This window comes from Phragmites australis, chromosome 20, assembly GCF_958298935.1.
Source record: "Phragmites australis chromosome 20, lpPhrAust1.1, whole genome shotgun sequence".
In the NCBI taxonomy this organism is placed as follows: Eukaryota; Viridiplantae; Streptophyta; class Magnoliopsida; order Poales; family Poaceae; genus Phragmites; species Phragmites australis.
The window spans coordinates 2,208,136-2,223,627 of NC_084940.1; the positions used below are offsets into that span (position 1 = coordinate 2,208,136).

The 15,492-nt window shown below is 44.9% G+C and overlaps 3 protein-coding genes and 1 pseudogene across 3 annotated transcripts; 2 read left to right on the forward strand and 2 right to left on the reverse strand.

Annotated features, from left to right (window-relative positions):
- Positions 1-117: 117 nt before the first annotated feature.
- On the reverse strand, positions 118-2,390 carry LOC133902320 (uncharacterized; annotated as a pseudogene).
- Positions 2,391-2,394: 4 nt separating this feature from the next.
- LOC133901853 (uncharacterized) lies at positions 2,395-7,204 on the forward strand. Its single transcript, XM_062343387.1, has 12 exons — positions 2,395-2,884; positions 3,290-3,418; positions 4,008-4,100; positions 4,332-4,411; positions 4,580-4,693; positions 4,916-4,989; positions 5,170-5,246; positions 5,397-5,480; positions 5,583-5,675; positions 5,752-5,859; positions 5,988-6,062; positions 6,350-7,204. Exons 1-12 carry the CDS (start codon positions 2,597-2,599, stop codon positions 6,794-6,796), a joined length of 1,662 nt encoding a protein of 553 aa, XP_062199371.1. The 5' UTR covers positions 2,395-2,596; the 3' UTR covers positions 6,797-7,204.
- A 1,924-nt stretch (positions 7,205-9,128) lies between these two features.
- On the reverse strand, positions 9,129-10,539 carry LOC133901854 (uncharacterized). The gene has a single exon (XM_062343388.1). The coding sequence runs from the start codon at positions 10,486-10,488 to the stop codon at positions 9,376-9,378; it is 1,113 nt and encodes a 370-aa protein (XP_062199372.1). The 5' UTR covers positions 10,489-10,539; the 3' UTR covers positions 9,129-9,375.
- Positions 10,540-13,463: 2,924 nt separating this feature from the next.
- On the forward strand, positions 13,464-15,325 carry LOC133902321 (uncharacterized). The gene is made up of 2 exons (XM_062343917.1): positions 13,464-13,472; positions 13,886-15,325. Exons 1-2 carry the CDS (start codon positions 13,464-13,466, stop codon positions 15,155-15,157), a joined length of 1,281 nt encoding a protein of 426 aa, XP_062199901.1. The 3' UTR covers positions 15,158-15,325.
- The last annotated feature ends 167 nt before the right edge of the window (positions 15,326-15,492 follow it).

A 15,492-nucleotide genomic window follows, 5' to 3' on the forward strand; every position in this document is an offset into this window, starting at 1 on the left:
CTCAAGAAAGAAGCAAAATTCATGCTCGCAAAGCTATGTGCTATCTATCTCACATAAGTCTGAGGAGATAGGTGAAGATCCAGCTATCGAGTAAAAACCATTATTTGATGGACTTGATGAAGCTTTGAACGCACAGGGAAATATTTGATGTGATGAATCTAATATATCATTTGTATTACATTTAGTCATCGGAGCAATCAGTATCATTATTGATTGTACATATTCTTCACCAAAGCTATTGTTTTCTTGTAGGAAAGGGACTCAAAAATCTCATCTTAAAACAGTAGTCCAGTGCAACAGCAGCAGGCAGAAATATGAAAATGTTCTCAACCACACTAACTGCACCATCAAGAGCAACTGATATTAAGGTATCAGTACTCAGCTCGACGGTTCTACAAGATTCTAACAGAGCAAGGCCTGCAGACAGTTTAGTTCCAGTAAATAAATGAGCATTCTCAGGAATATGTGAAGAAAGGCTTTTAGAAACGATGTCGTCTGGTTTTACCTCTAACAAAAGCAAACACGGCAGGAGCCCCCTGTTTTTAGTTGGATATTATTCAGATCTCTTCTAACGGCGTAGTGGAATGTGACTCCAAACAAAGCACAACTTATGAAAACAACTGATGACTGAAGAAGTAGTTGTGGCAAATTGTGGACTTCATAGAAAGATATGGGCAAACTAGCCAGAACGCCAACTACAGAGGAAACTGCTGCAGCTTTTACAGATTCTAGTCTCTCACTATCTTCATCAATATCACAACTTGAAACATCTCCAAAGCTTCCTTCCTCAAGATTAGAAGACAAGGAACGCTGGGCTTCATCAATCACTTCTCTTGCCTGTAGCAATTCCCGCTGGGACTCTGCAATCTTGTTTATGCAATGCAGTATTGTAAGCACATTATTCAGAAATAAAGAGTTCATACGGAGCTTCAGGCAACGAGAAGGAAGATATTTCAATGATTGCAGAACTGTATTATATATAAAGTTGATGTCACAACCAATAATCATTCAGCCTTCAATGTCATATAAAGTTGATGTCACATGACAGATGCTATTGGTACCTTATGTTTGCCCAAAAAAACATAGAAGCATCATTTATATTTAATTTACCAGACCAAATGACATGATTGAAATAAGCTATTTTCATTTTTAGAATGAATATCAAACTGGATATGCATAACACATCATGATGAAGCAAGCAGACAAGATGCAACTTCCAAGTTATGAACTATGGCTCTCATGCTTGTCGCTTTTACCCGAAGAAATGTCCAAAGGACATGTTGAACCCAAGAAGGATTGCAAAGTCAGTTCAGTAGAAGGCAATACAATGTTAAAGCTGTCTAGTTGGCTTTTAGAAATAGAATCTCTTTGGTGGTATATATATATATAGCCAGAGCTCTCTGCATTGGCACGAAGGGATTACCTCCCTGAATCACCTGCACAGATGCACCGAAAGCAATGGTCCTATTGTTTGGTTATATAAATAGCATAATTCCTCGAGATATTTGGTACCACATCAGCTCAAATGCAACAGTGGCAATCACCTACCATCTAAGGGCCACACTAGCACAGTAACATCGCATCGCACCAGAACTATGTGGTTCCGGTTCATGCTACGTCTCGGCAGTGGGTTCCGTGCAGCAGTGTGGGAGGTTGGACGCGATTGCGGGTACATCTGGTCAGGCGAAGTTGCTCTACCGTGAGCGACCCACCTCGGCCACCCGTCACGGGCATCACGGCATGGGCATCGTTCGCTGATCAGGCAAAACAACGAACAGGTTGGAGGCCAAGCACGTCGCGGTGAATAGTGGCATACCTCGTCGCGCCGCTTCTCGAGGCGGCGGACCTCCTCGCGGGCGAGGCGCGCGGCGGCCTCCTGCCGCTCGATGTCAGCAAGCGCGGCACGGGCGCGCTCCACGCGGCGGCGCTCGGCGGCCTCGACGCCCTCGAGCAGCGACCGGTTCTCCATCTCCTCGCGCCGCAGCAGCTCGTCCACCTTATCCCCCACAGCCGAGCTCAGCCACGCCGCTGCGCCGTCTCCTTCGCCGCCGCCTCCTCCGCCCGCGCCCTCTCCGGGGGCGCACCCCACGAGGACGCCTCCACGGACGCCGCGGCGGTGCCGCGCGGCGAGGGGGTTCGCCTACTTAAACGTTTGCTAATTTTCTATCATCGTGCGCGTGGGCCCACGTTCCGTACCTCCACGCGCGCTCCCGTGCCCTCCCGCGCCGCGCGTCCCGCGCGCGCAGCGCTCGCGTCCCGCCGCGTGCAAAACACGGGCAAAAAAACTAGTTAATTTAAAAATAAAAGAATTCGCAGCTGGGCTTCGATCTCGAGCCCGGTCCAAGAAAACGTCAGGATACCCCTCTGTCGGGCCGGGTCTGCCCCGCCATTTTAGGCCTGAAACGTACTGGGCCTTCTTGTTCGTACAGGGGTAAAGCTGGAATTCTTCTGACGAGGGTTTCTCCCTACCCTCTCGCTCGCTCGCTCTCCTCTCCCGCTTCTACCGCCGCCACGGCTCGCCGCGACTCGTCATTGTCGTCTCCTCGCAGCCGGAAACGCGAAACAACGAGCCGGGACTCCTTCCATCGGAGCTAGTATGCCCTCGCCGACGATGCATCACGTTGAGCCCGACCCTGCGGAGGAGTGGTCCGACTCCGACGCGGAAGATGTCTCCGACTCCGAAGTGGGCGATGCCCTGGATTGGCTCGACGCTGCGGAGGGCGCTGACGGCTCAACCCGGCTCTCCGGTGCCTTCTCGACCTCTGGAGGTGCGCCCGCCGCGCGGAGGCCGAACGCGCACGGCGGCGTGCTCTCCCGCCCCCTCCAGCCACTCTCCAACCGCACCCAGAAGCTCGCCTCCCACATCCGCGCAACCCCGTTGGAGGTATGCAGCTTCAACTCCTCACTCCAGAGTAGTAGATTTTTTTTTTGTTTGTGCTGCTGCACATGTTGGAGATGCGCTAATGCGCTATACGGGTCGAGGATTTCCTGTCTCGTGTGTAAAACTGTATGCTGTAATAGCTAACAAAACATTTGCACTTTAGAATTAGATTAGAAACTGAGTCTACTAAACGACGGGGCGATCCGCAATGCTGGCGTCACGTTGCTAGCTATGTATTGAACTATATCGGTTGCAAATTTACATTCTATCTCAGTATGGAGCGCGTCTAAAAGATGGTTATAGTAAACACGATAGAGCGCTTATAAGGGAGATGTGCATGATATGTACATTCGAGTGTTGTGGTCTTTTGTGCTCAATATCTCATGTGATGGATTCTGAATGACTCAGGAGTGGGAAGGTAGGATGAATGTGGGGATGTCGAATTCGGTAACTACTGCAATCAGGGACAGTATAAGGGAGACAGCAATTGGGAAGATAAGGAACAACGAGAAGGCTGATCGTGCTACAGTGGAACAGGTCTGTAATTGTTCTCTTCTGGGTTATTTTTGTTTCGTCCTGCGCCTTTTGGAATTGAACATGTTCTGTTGGCACCTGCATAATCCTTTTGTACCATTCCATCCCCTTTGAACCTAGCTAGCTCTCCTGTTAAATTGAAGCTGGTTGGTTTGAAAGTTTCTTCGTGTATCTAATATCCAAGGAATCAAAATTTATTGTATAATGTTTTTTGGACGCACACATAGGAATAAGAATTTGCATTAGCTCATTTCACCTCCTGTTCTACCTTTAGTCGCAACATTTTCAAAACCCATTCCATTTCCGATTACCAACAGTCAATAATATTATGTCTGTTGGACTACTGTTGACCACTTCATCAAAATTTCTCAGTCTGTATAATCTTAATTATTTGCTGATTACAAATTTTCATCAGATCTGATGTCCACTTTTACTAGCTATTGCTTGCTGTATACGTAGTATTGAGAGGCAGAAGTGTTCTTCTCGATGCTTAGTGCATTTGAAGTGGATTAGTTGGTTTATCTTTATCTAATGACTTATATTTCAGTAAAGTAATTTTTTTGCACACTGGATGGTTTTTGTTTGTATGCAGGCTATTGACCCAAGAACACGCATGGTTTTGTTCAAGATGTTAAACCGTGGTGTTTTTAATAACATAAATGGTTGCATTTCTACAGGGAAAGAGGTAACTATTGAGATGCAGTGCATATGCTAGTGAGCTGGTTTTGTTCTATTTGTGTATTTCGCTTCAATGTGGACCTAAAAACATTATGAGAATAATAAATGGAATATACAGATCCTTGAGCTGTAGAAAAAGATAGAGAATGCTGCTTGACCTGCTAGTGCATCTCTCTTTTTTCCTGATTGAGTATATCTACTAACATAGTCAATATTAATCCTTTTTTTCCATGTGCAGGCAAATGTCTATCATGCAACAAAGACAGATGGCCAGGAGCTAGCAATTAAAGTCTATAAAACCTCTGTCCTTGTTTTTAAGTAAGATTTGAATTTCTATGCTTGTTTTTGTTTCCAACTATAGATGCTTGCTGTAACCTACTGCAGAAATGCTGATTATGCGGATATGCTCTTTATCCTTTTATTACTTGTAAAAAAATCATCTGAAAAAGCATGCATGTTAAGAAACTGTTTCATTGTTAATTGCAGGGATAGAGACCGATATGTTCAAGGAGATTATCGTTTTAGACATGGTTACTGCAAGCATAATCCTCGGAAAATGGTTAAGACCTGGGCTGAAAAGGAAATGAGAAATCTTCTACGGTGAGATCTATTTTTCATGGCATGCCATGTTTATCGCTCTGTCTATTAATCTCTTCTGCTCCCTATATTTCCCATCTTAGGTTAAACTTTGCAAAAAAAAAATGCTTTTTAGCAAAGAACAACCTTATTAAAGGGTTGAATAACCGTTGGAAGTCAGGTAAACAGGTGATGCAGTAGTTCTAATATTTGAATCCATCCATTTCTTTGTTACCCTCATTACAGAGTGAGAGCAGCTGGAATCCGATGCCCGGTACCATTACTCCTGAGGCTTCATGTATTGGTGATGGAATTCATAGGTAAATTTATGTTCGCATTTGTCTATTGTATACTTCACTACTTTCCCATGTAACAATGGTGTATTTCTATTTCATTATTATTTGGGTTGGGAGCATGCTTACCTTGCTTGCAGTACAAAAGTATTTTTAATTGTATTGTCAAAACACGTTATCTAATAAATTTATTTGTCTATCCATCAGGGAAAGGAGGTTGGGCTGCTCCTCGTCTTAAGGATGCTGCTCTCTCTGATGACAAGTTGCGTGAAAGTTACTTTGAGGTACATAATATGTCTGGAAACATTTGATAAATATTATCTTACACTAGATTGGGGTGAAGAGAATCGAGACAGGCAAAAGCTCTCATTATTATATTTCAGTTCGTGTATCATTTTTAGTTTTCTCATATACTGAGTGCACCTTGTTTTCAGATAATTACGACAATGCGGACACTTTACCAAAAGTGCAAGCTGGTCCATGGTGATTTGAGCGAATACAACATTCTTTATTTTGAGGTAGTTGAACACCTGTTAATTAAGCCTTCTTTTTCCATATCGCATCTTTCATTTTTCTAGACTACTGGTTCTTATTTCCCTCCGAATTTGCCTGTTGTGCAGGGTCACTTGTATATCATTGATGTTTCGCAATCAGTTGACCTTGATCATCCTTCAGCGTTGGACTTCTTGAAGGAAGATTGCTTGCATGTCACTGTATGTGGAACTTGAACAGATCACCACACAGATTTTCATAAATTGCTATGTCTGATTTACGATACACTGTACGCAGGACTTCTTTAAAAAACGAGGTGTCGCCGTCATGACAGTAGCAGATTTATTTAATTTTGTTATTGATCAAAACATTGCTGATGAAGATGTCGATGATTACCTAGAAAAGGTATCTTGGATGTTTGAGCACCTTTCAATCTTCAAGTGTATTCATAGCTTTCTACAGGCCACCATGATAATGCATGCTGCTTGATGGGCAGAAAATTTCATGGGTTAACAATATTATGTTAATCACAGGTTCAGCAAAAGATTTTGGAAAGTGAAGATACAGTTGCAAATGATGATGAAATTTCTCCAACTGTCATTGTGCAGGTAAGATTAATTCAATCTTGTCATCTGCTCATATTTGTCTTAAGTGTACCTTCAATGATTAGCATCTTAAGTAGCAGATCCTGCTGTCAGAACAAACTTTCATTTTCTATGTTTTGCTACACATCATTCATCAAGAGCACATGGAAAACGTTCCACATGTTTTGGCTGTAGTCTGTAGGGTGTGATCTCTCCCAGATGTCTCATATCAGTTTGCAACTATGTGTGTTAATCCTTTTAATGTTTCTACTACATGGCTTACTACTAATTCACTCGATTTCTTTGCATAGACGTTGGATTTTGTGAAGCAGTGCGAGGCAGATATAGTCAACATGTCAATGATGCAGCGCTCATCCTTTGGTTACGAGCCAACAGCGGATAAGCTTTATGACCAGCCACTGTTAGGATTTGTGCGGACTAATAACGTGCAAACTGAAAAGCAGCAAGAACAATTGCCACAGAATACGGTGGAAGAGCCCTTGGACCTGCAAAATAAGTGCTCAATGGAGGATAAGGCGGAAGATGAAGAGGACGATAGTGAATCTTGTTCAAGTTCTGATGAAGATGGTTCATGGCACGAGGCTAATCCCAAGATGGGACCGGAGGAAATGAAGGCTGCTAGGAAGGAGAACAAGAAGAAAGTGAAGGAAGAGAAAAGAGAAGCTCGCAAGACAAAGATCCCAAAGGCCGAGAAGAAGAAGAGGAAGAAAATGGCAAAAGCAAAGTGCAAGCGGTAGCAATCTCTGTGGGCAATCAGTGATGAACTTCGCCAGATAGATTGGAAGCAGAAATCAGCTTTCGGTCAACTTATCTTGAATGAAACTGCGATATAACCTCTATGAGTGTCTATAACGATGAAGGATAATGCTTCTCCGGTGATGATGCAATCAGCGCTCTATGCAAACGATGCTGTGTCATTGGATTTTCAGTACGGTTTACCATTTTGTTCGTGCTTTTGTGTTCTTTTTCATGTATTAATTAGATAGCTACTGGTATGGAAGGAAAGCTTTGAAACTGCTATATGACCCTGAAGCGGGAGTATAATGCAACTGTGCAAATGGTGCTGTCTCATAAGATTTCATTTTTTATGTACTTTGTGAATTCCAATTTATTCGAATATATAATGCACACCGGCGGTCCTCATACTTTTGTCATCCGCGGCACGGCAAGGCATCTTTGTAGGCAAACGTTCTAGCAAACGAATGGCCTCTGGAAATACTTTGAACAGTAGAACGACTGCATCGACATATAAGAACTGTTGCACAGATGCAGAACGACTCCGTTGACAGATAAGAGTGAAGTTTTTGTCTTCCATTTTCGTGAAGAAGATACATGGGTCGTCATCGTCTCTCAACGCGCTGTTGCTCACCTGAAGTTTCTGAACAATCTGACATCAACACAAGAGCCTGAGAAAAAGACAAGGTGGCCTATCTGGCATGGAAAGTTGGCATTCAGTGATTTGTCTGTACATATCACTAAGAACAAGTTCAGCAGCTTTGCATCCGGAATTGCTAACTTGCATACTCGTCAGCAGACTCCAAATGTATAAAATCAATCCATGGATAACAAGTAGTTGAAAAGCATTGAATGAATTATGGGTTTCTGAAGTCTGAACACTAAACACGAGCCAGAAAAACCATGCACGCCCATTCAGAGATCGGCATGCCATACACCAGTCAAAAGTTGGGATATAGTTAGAGCACATCAATTTCTCAATAGCGAGTAACCAGACTAACAATTGCTCATCTGCGGCAGCAAACTGCAATACCTGATAACACCACGCAGGCATAAGCTTAAGGTAATAATAGCGAAGCCGGTAATTCAATTTGAACTTGTTAGGAGTCCTAGTTTTAAGGGTAGATATCATCTACAAAAAGGAGTAACACTTCATGCTATTTGATGGATGGATAACTGGTCTTATAACCATAGAACAAAACCAACTTTGCAGAATCTGCAGGCTGCAACGTTATCCATTAAGAAGCTGACAAGCCAAGGAAGCCACTAGTCTAATATGGAAATTCAACTAGCAGTTGCCACAGATTCCTGTAGGATAACACTGATTTCTCTAAATATCACCTATAACATGCAAAATTCCATAGAAAATTTCTACAGATGAGAAGAATTCTTTTCTTGAGAGGAATATATGGCGAAGATTAAACATACACCATCCGAAAATCCTGTAACCATTTACTCTGGTATCGTCAGTAAAAATTCTGTTGTTGGAGTATTTAAGGTGTTGGTAGTAAACAGTGTCATAGTGCCACAGTAGCAAAGGCTGAAAGTTCTCCTGATTGACTCTCCAATGGTCTTTTTAGAAGAACTGGAAAGTAGAATTTCTATAATCTTTGAAATGAGAAAAGTTGGTGAGAGTTCGGTGCTAATTAATTGTTGTTAAATTTACAGTGGTCAAAATGTTTGGTCAGGACTGCTGGAGAATTATGGATGCAAGACTTAAAGGTAAACATCCTTAAGAATTCCATACCTGAGCAGGTTTGAACTACAATCTTCTGCCTTTTTCCCAGGTTTGATTCTGTTATGTTGTGTCCGCTCATTGTAAGACACTTATTTTGGTGGTTCTGTGGTGGTAATCTGGCAGGTTTTCTGTAATATACTAATATGCATACTCGGGCATCTTCTGCTGAACTGCCTGCTCCTAGTAAAAATATGGGCTGGCCCTTCGTGATCTTTCCTAAGCGTCTGCTGAAATACCTAATCCTACTAAAGCCAGGTGCTATTATATAAGATGAATCTAACCATACAAGTGATCTTAGGGAAAGTACTCCAACACATTAATACCTTAATAATTAAAAAAAACTGGTTCCGCATACCAATGAGCAAGTTTATGAATAGACATATTATGAGCTAGTTTATGAATAAACACACTTAACAGCGATATACAAAATTTCTAACTATAGGCACACCAATGTAGTCATAATTGCTGCAATCTCCCGGTAATACACCAAGACAGAAGTAAAGAGCTTTAAAAAGATTTTATAAGGCGCGTAATACATATATAAATCATATTCGTATCTTCACTTACAAGCAAGATGTAAACTATTGACTCTTACGGACCAAATCAACAAGTGTATTCTCTATCTCAATAAAAAGTAACAATTAGCCCGTTCTCCATAGAAAAACAGTTAACTGGTAATATGTCATTCTAGTAATCATAGGTACAACAATATACTGTTTACAGAAATCAGAAATGACATGTTAAGATTAAGCAACTGCAATTTCAGAGATAAAGCAAACCGTGCTTTACTTCATGCCAAATTCATATGTTCCACAAAGCTCTGAAAGAATTCTCAGGCTTGCATCAACACAAGCTGGGGAAGACCCAGACTGGAGGTCTGACAGGTGAATTGTTGTTCAGTGGTGCTGCACCTGGATACTCAGCATAGCGAACATCGTACGTTCCATCAGCCAAAGAGTATTCATGCCATTCACCCAAGCGCGGCCCAACTGCATATATGCAATCGCCTCGAATTCCTGGGAAATCTGGACCGACACAGGCCGCAAATCCATGGAAACCAAGAAAGAGTGTCCGTCCGCCCAAGCTATTAATCAGAACCCACTTCCCCTCCCCAGACACCCACCGAAACACACGGAACACTATCATCTCACTTTGGTCCTCACTGATGAGCAGCACCTCACCATCGCACTCTCCAAGCGTGAATCGGTCTCCCGCCGGCCTGCTCTCGTCATCCAACTCTTCTCCAAGAAAGGACAACTCCAGCGAACTATCTAACAACTCGACTGCGGCAAGACGGAGGCCAAGCAGCGCGTAGAGGGTGCCATCGACGAAGAGCATATCGTGGAACACGTGGGGCGCATCGGCGCAGGTCACGCGCCAGAGCGCGTCCCCCGGATGGCAGTGCTGAATGGTGGGCCTGCCGGGCAGGAAGAGGACGGCCGCGAGGTCGTCGGAGAGGATAACGCGGGTGAACGGCGCGGGGACCTTGGGGAAGCGGAGCTGCTCGCCGGAAAAGAGGTGCAGGAGCAAGAGCCTCGGGGGGTACTGGGCGGACGCGGTGGTGGCGGTGACGAGGAAGCCGTGCGCGTAGATGAGGGTGTGGCGGGATTGGGGCAGGTGATGGCCCCAGGGGAGGCGGAATCGGTGTAGGCGGCGGAGCGGGAGGTGGAAGAGCGCCTCGGAGAAGGAGGGGAAGAGCGCGACGAGGAGGAGCGGAGGCTGGGAGGCGAGGATCGCGCGGGATGGCGGGAGGAGGGCGCGGTAGGCGCGGCAGGAGGCGCGCAGGGCGAAGAAGTCCTCGAGGGAGGTCAGGCGGCAGGCGATGTCCGGGACGAGGTCCGGCGGGGGGGATGGCGAGAGCGATACGGCGGCGGCATCGGGGTTCGAGGGGGAGGAGGAGGCGCCGGGCGTGGCGGCCGGCGGTGAGTGGCGGCGCTGGCGCTTCTCCGTTGCCATTTCTCTCGTGTAATGGTTTGGTTCCCCGTCCCCCACCAGCCCCCTCCCTTTTTTTCTTTTCTTTTCAATGTTTTTTTGGAGGAAAAACCGCCTAGAGCTAAGGCGACGATAGTGAAGACTAGTCAACGGCCCGCGCCAAACAGTAGCACATGATCGATCAGATCGACGGCATTACAACGGCCTGCACAGGCCACTAGTGGCCCATGGGCCGTGGCCTAGTGCACTCGCTATTATGATGGAAGACGTATATTTTGCCCCCCCCCCCAGTCTTGCCTCAGTTTGATTTTTCTCCTTAGACTGTTTTTTTATGACATGGCAATACCAAGAGAAAACAAATCACAAAATCAGCCATTAGAAAAAGTTGGGCGCACATATCATTCGATATCCCTTTCTTCTTCCTTCTGTCCTCTTTTGCTCTCTCCCTCTCTCTCCTGTCTCGATCTTGATCTCTCTCTCGATTTGCTGTTGCTCGGCATGCTCATAGTTACCTCCGTCTCACTGCCCTCCAGTGTCGCGCTCTTCACCTGGTGTGGCCCGCTCTAACTGTCTTAGCTCAGCGTCTTGCTCCAGATGCCACACCGAGGCCGTTCTGGTTCTGGGACGCCATCATCGTGCTCTACCGCATGGTGGATGGCGGTGTGCAACTGATGTGTCCAAAATATATATGCATTATAACTATGTTTTCAATATAAAATATTCTAGTATGCCCCCTTACTAAATACGCTTTTATATTATATATTACGTAAATCACGATAAACACGTTTAACGCCTCGTGCATTGCATATTTTATCATATTTGAATAATTTGCTACTTATTTTTATGCCAACTAAATATGTCCTTGAACTCCCATGGATGAACCACGATAAAAAGATTCAAGTTGGAGCCAGGTACGAAGGAGTTACTTAAAGTCATTTACAAGACCAAATAAAAAATAACTATGTCGCAGCATGTAACTTGAGAAGCAGGTGACAGGTATAAAAATAAAAAATATTGCATTTCGTTACTCTCAAAATAGTCATGATTTTTTTTTGAAAAAAATTGGTGGCGCAAAGAATACAATGATCTAGCTTTTCAAATATTTTTAAACAAAAATATGATATATATATATATATATATATATATAATGAGAAATAAAAAGACAAAATTTATTGTACATATTCTGTCTAAGTTCAACATCGGTGAAATCATCTCTACATGAGAAGAGCTATAAAATCTAATTGTTGATCAATGGTAGTATTAGATAAGAGACCAAATTTAGTCAAGCCACAAAGATCTTTACTATTTTAAAAAACACCTTTCATTTAAAACAATGTATTTGTTTCTGAACTGAAAGTCTTTTTAGTTGATTTTCTTTTTTTAGAATGACTTTAAAGTCACAGCTAAGGTGACTATAATCATATACAATGATAATTATTAACTTATGTAAGACTTCACTGTAGAATCCCATATTTATGAGACAAGAGCTTTTTTTTTTTCTTTTCAATTACAAGAGAACCTACGTCGCACAAGCCACTACCTACACACATCATACTTATATATTTGAGTATGTTACCGATTAGCCATGTGCATACAAAAATCACTGCTGAAAAACACTTGTATCTGTATAAAACAATAGACATCAGGATTTAAACTACAATGAACGGATTCATATTTCCACGATTAGACAATAGAATTTAAATTTTGATGGACGGATTCGTATTTCTACAATTTTAATGTTACGACAGCATGTACTTCCCATAAACTATCGCTTTTGAAAATTCACTCTAATCTTTTTATTTCAAAAGTTATTATTCCCCTAAAGATATTGAGGATTCCCAAAAGGTTTCAGAATCCAAACATTTTCGATACTTTTCAGTGTTCACCGAACAAATTGTTGTCTGAGATTTCGCTAACACAGCTTGGTTTGCTATCCAAAAGTGTTGAACCGTGCCTAGTAAAAAACTTAGGAAAAAAAAATACAAATTACTCTCTGGACTAATTTTAATATACGGATAATCACTTGAATTTTAAAATCATTTATTTAATCCCTTGAACTTTAAATACAGAATCACATAACTCCTAGAGTTTATTTTCTCGGTAGTTTTGTTGATGTGGCGGCGATTTCACTGATGTGATGGCCCACAATGTTATTTTCTCTAACATGACAGTGCACACGTGGCAAGCATAACTACATATCATATTTTTCTCACTCACCCCTCTCCTGCCGACCTCACTCTCCCTCCGGTCGACCTCTCTCTTGCTCTCCTCCTTCCTGTCAGCCTCTCTCTCTTTGCCTTTCTCTCCCTCCCGCTGGCTTCTCTCCCTCTCCCTCTCCCATCATCCTCTCTCGGGTTGGATGACTCATGCCACATACGATGAGCTCCGCTAGTGCCTAAGCTAACTCGGTTCCAAAATGTGCGCGCGAGAGAGATGACGTGGTTGCCATGTGAAAAAACAGGTGACGTGGCAGCCACATCATCAAAATCATTATTGCAAACTATTACATGAGGTTATATGATCTGGTATTTAAAGTTTGAAGGTTAAATAAACGGTTTTAAAGTTTAAGAGTTATCTAGATACTATGAATAAATCATGAAGTAATTTGGATTTTTCTAAAAAACTTAATAGCTTTGAGCCTTTAACTAAATTTGGGTTTGGTAGCACTTTGACCAATTCATTTTTAAGTAAAGACCTATCAAACTCTAGGCCACCAAATTGGTACCCCGAATTTGACATACCGAAATTTTAGCTTCATTTACATGTAGCACATTTGTGTTAAAAATCAAATATGTCCACATGTCATTTTCGCTTATGACAGTGCACACGCGGCAAACATGCCCACATATCATATTTTTCTCGCTCACCCCTCTCCTGTCGGCCTCACTATCCCTCCGGTCGGCCTCTCTCTGCCTTTCGTCCCTCCTATCGACCTCTCTCTGTCTTTCTCTCCCTCCCATCGTCATCTCTCTCGGGTTGGACGACTCATACCATATGCGATGAACTCTGTTAGTGCCTAAGCTAACCCGGTTATAAAACACGTGATGTGATAGTCACGTGGCAAAAGCATGTGATATGGTAGCCATATCATCAAAATCGTTGTTGCAAATTATTCTAAAAGGTTATGTGATCCAGTATTTAAAATTCAGAAAGTTAAATAAATAATTTTAAAGTTTAAGGTTATCTGGACACTACAAATAGTGAAATTAATGTGAACTTTTTCTAAAAACTTAATAGCTTTAAGCCTTTGACCAAATTTGGGCTTGGTAGCACTTTGACCAATTCATTTTTTAAGTAAAGACCTATCAAAACCTAGGCCATCAAATTGGTGCCCAAATTTGACATACTGAAGTTTTAGCTTCATTTACATGTATCACATTTGTGTTCAAAACCAAATATGTCCCTACTTCCATTGTGAAAGAGACGAAAGAGGCAAAAGCCACAACGGCACGGCCGTCCCTGGCGCCCGACACGCCGCCAAGCCAGAGCGGCAGAGTCACGCTCCACAGCACGTGACACGTCACTCACACAGTCACACTCCCACGAGGCCGCACACGGCACACCCTGGCCTCGCTACTCGGCAGTCGCAGATCCCCGAAACCAAACCACCACCAAGGCACCCCTCCGCCTGGCGGCCTCGCTCGCCATGGCCGCCGCCGCCGCCGCCTCCCTCTCCCACCTCCTCCTCGCGCCCAAACCCAAACCCAAAACCCAAACAAACCCCTCGCTTCTCCTGTCCCGCTGCAGCGCTACCCCTCTGCCCCGCCGCGGACGGCGTCCCTGCCCCGCGATCTCCGCTGCGGCGGCCTCCGACCTCCTCTCCCCGACTCCCTCCCTCAAGTCCCGCCTCGCCGCTGGCGACACCCTCTACGGCCTGTTCCTCCTCTCCTTCTCCCCCACCCTCGCCGAGCTCGCTGCCCTCGCCGGCTACGACTACGTCGTCGTCGACATGGAGCACGGGCCCGGGGGCATCCCCGAGTCGCTCGCCTGCCTCCGCGCGCTCGACGCCGCGCGCACCCCCGCCGTGCTCCGCCTCCCCGAGGCCAGCCCCGTCTGGGCCAAGAAGGCTCTCGACCTCGGCCCCGCGGGCCTCATGCTCCCCGCCGTCGAGTCCCCTGCCGCCGCCGTCGCCGCGGTCTCCCACTGCCGCTACCCGCCCCGCGGCATCCGCGGCGCCGCGCACCCTATTGTCCGCGCCTCCGCCTACGGCCTCGACGACTCCTACCTCTCCCGCTGCGAGGATGACACCCTCATCATCTGCCAGGTCGAGACTGCCGCCGGAATCGCGGAGGTCGATGCCATCGCCGCCGTTGACGGCGTGGACGTCGTGCAGATGGGCCCGCTCGACCTATCAGCCAGCATGGGCTACCTGTGGGACCCCGGGAACAGGAAGGTGCGGGCGACACTGAGGGAGGCCGAGAGGAAGGTGTTGGAGGCCAGGAAGAAGAAGATGGCGGCCTCGGATGGCAATGCAGCTTACTTGGGCGGATTTGCGATGTCGAATGACCCGCCGGAGCAGCTCAAGCTGAGGGGTTACCATATGGTGGCTGGCGCAGTGGACATTGGGTTGTTCCGGAAGGCGGCGTTGGATGACGTCAAGCGGTTCAGGGAGACGGTGATGGAGATTGGCGAGGAGGTAGATGAGGAGGAGGATGAGAAGGAGAAGCAAAATGACGGGTACTGGAGTGAGTGAGCAGAGCAGAGCAAAGCTGAGCTGAAGCATAGCGGGGATTTTCCGGGTTTTGGTGTACTCTTGCAGTTCTTGATTTAGTTTTCAGGTGAACAGTCTGTTCGGGCATCTTGTATTCCCATTTGTAGGTCGTAACTTGTGACTGCCAATAAAGATCAGAATTTGCAGAAATGAATTTTCAATTTTGCACATCCAGAGAAGGCAGAATTTTTTTGGCCAAACATTGGAAAGTATGTCATGGATGAGAAACACAGAGGTAAGTATTTTCCAGACTGTTGGTGTGGTGGGGTCAGGGCAAGCTACTGCCCAGAATCCAGATTGTCAATCTCAGCTCTTGC

Coding starts and splice junctions, on each gene's coding strand:
- LOC133901853 (XM_062343387.1), top strand. CDS start 2,597: ATGCCCTCGCCGACGATGCATCACGTTGAGCCCGACCCTGCGGAGGAG. Junction 5,860..5,987: donor TCGATGATTACCTAGAAAAG/GTATCTTGGATG, acceptor TGTTAATCACAG/GTTCAGCAAAAGATTTTGGA. Junction 6,063..6,349: donor CTCCAACTGTCATTGTGCAG/GTAAGATTAATT, acceptor TTCTTTGCATAG/ACGTTGGATTTTGTGAAGCA.
- LOC133901854 (XM_062343388.1), bottom strand. CDS start 10,488: ATGGCAACGGAGAAGCGCCAGCGCCGCCACTCACCGCCGGCCGCCACG.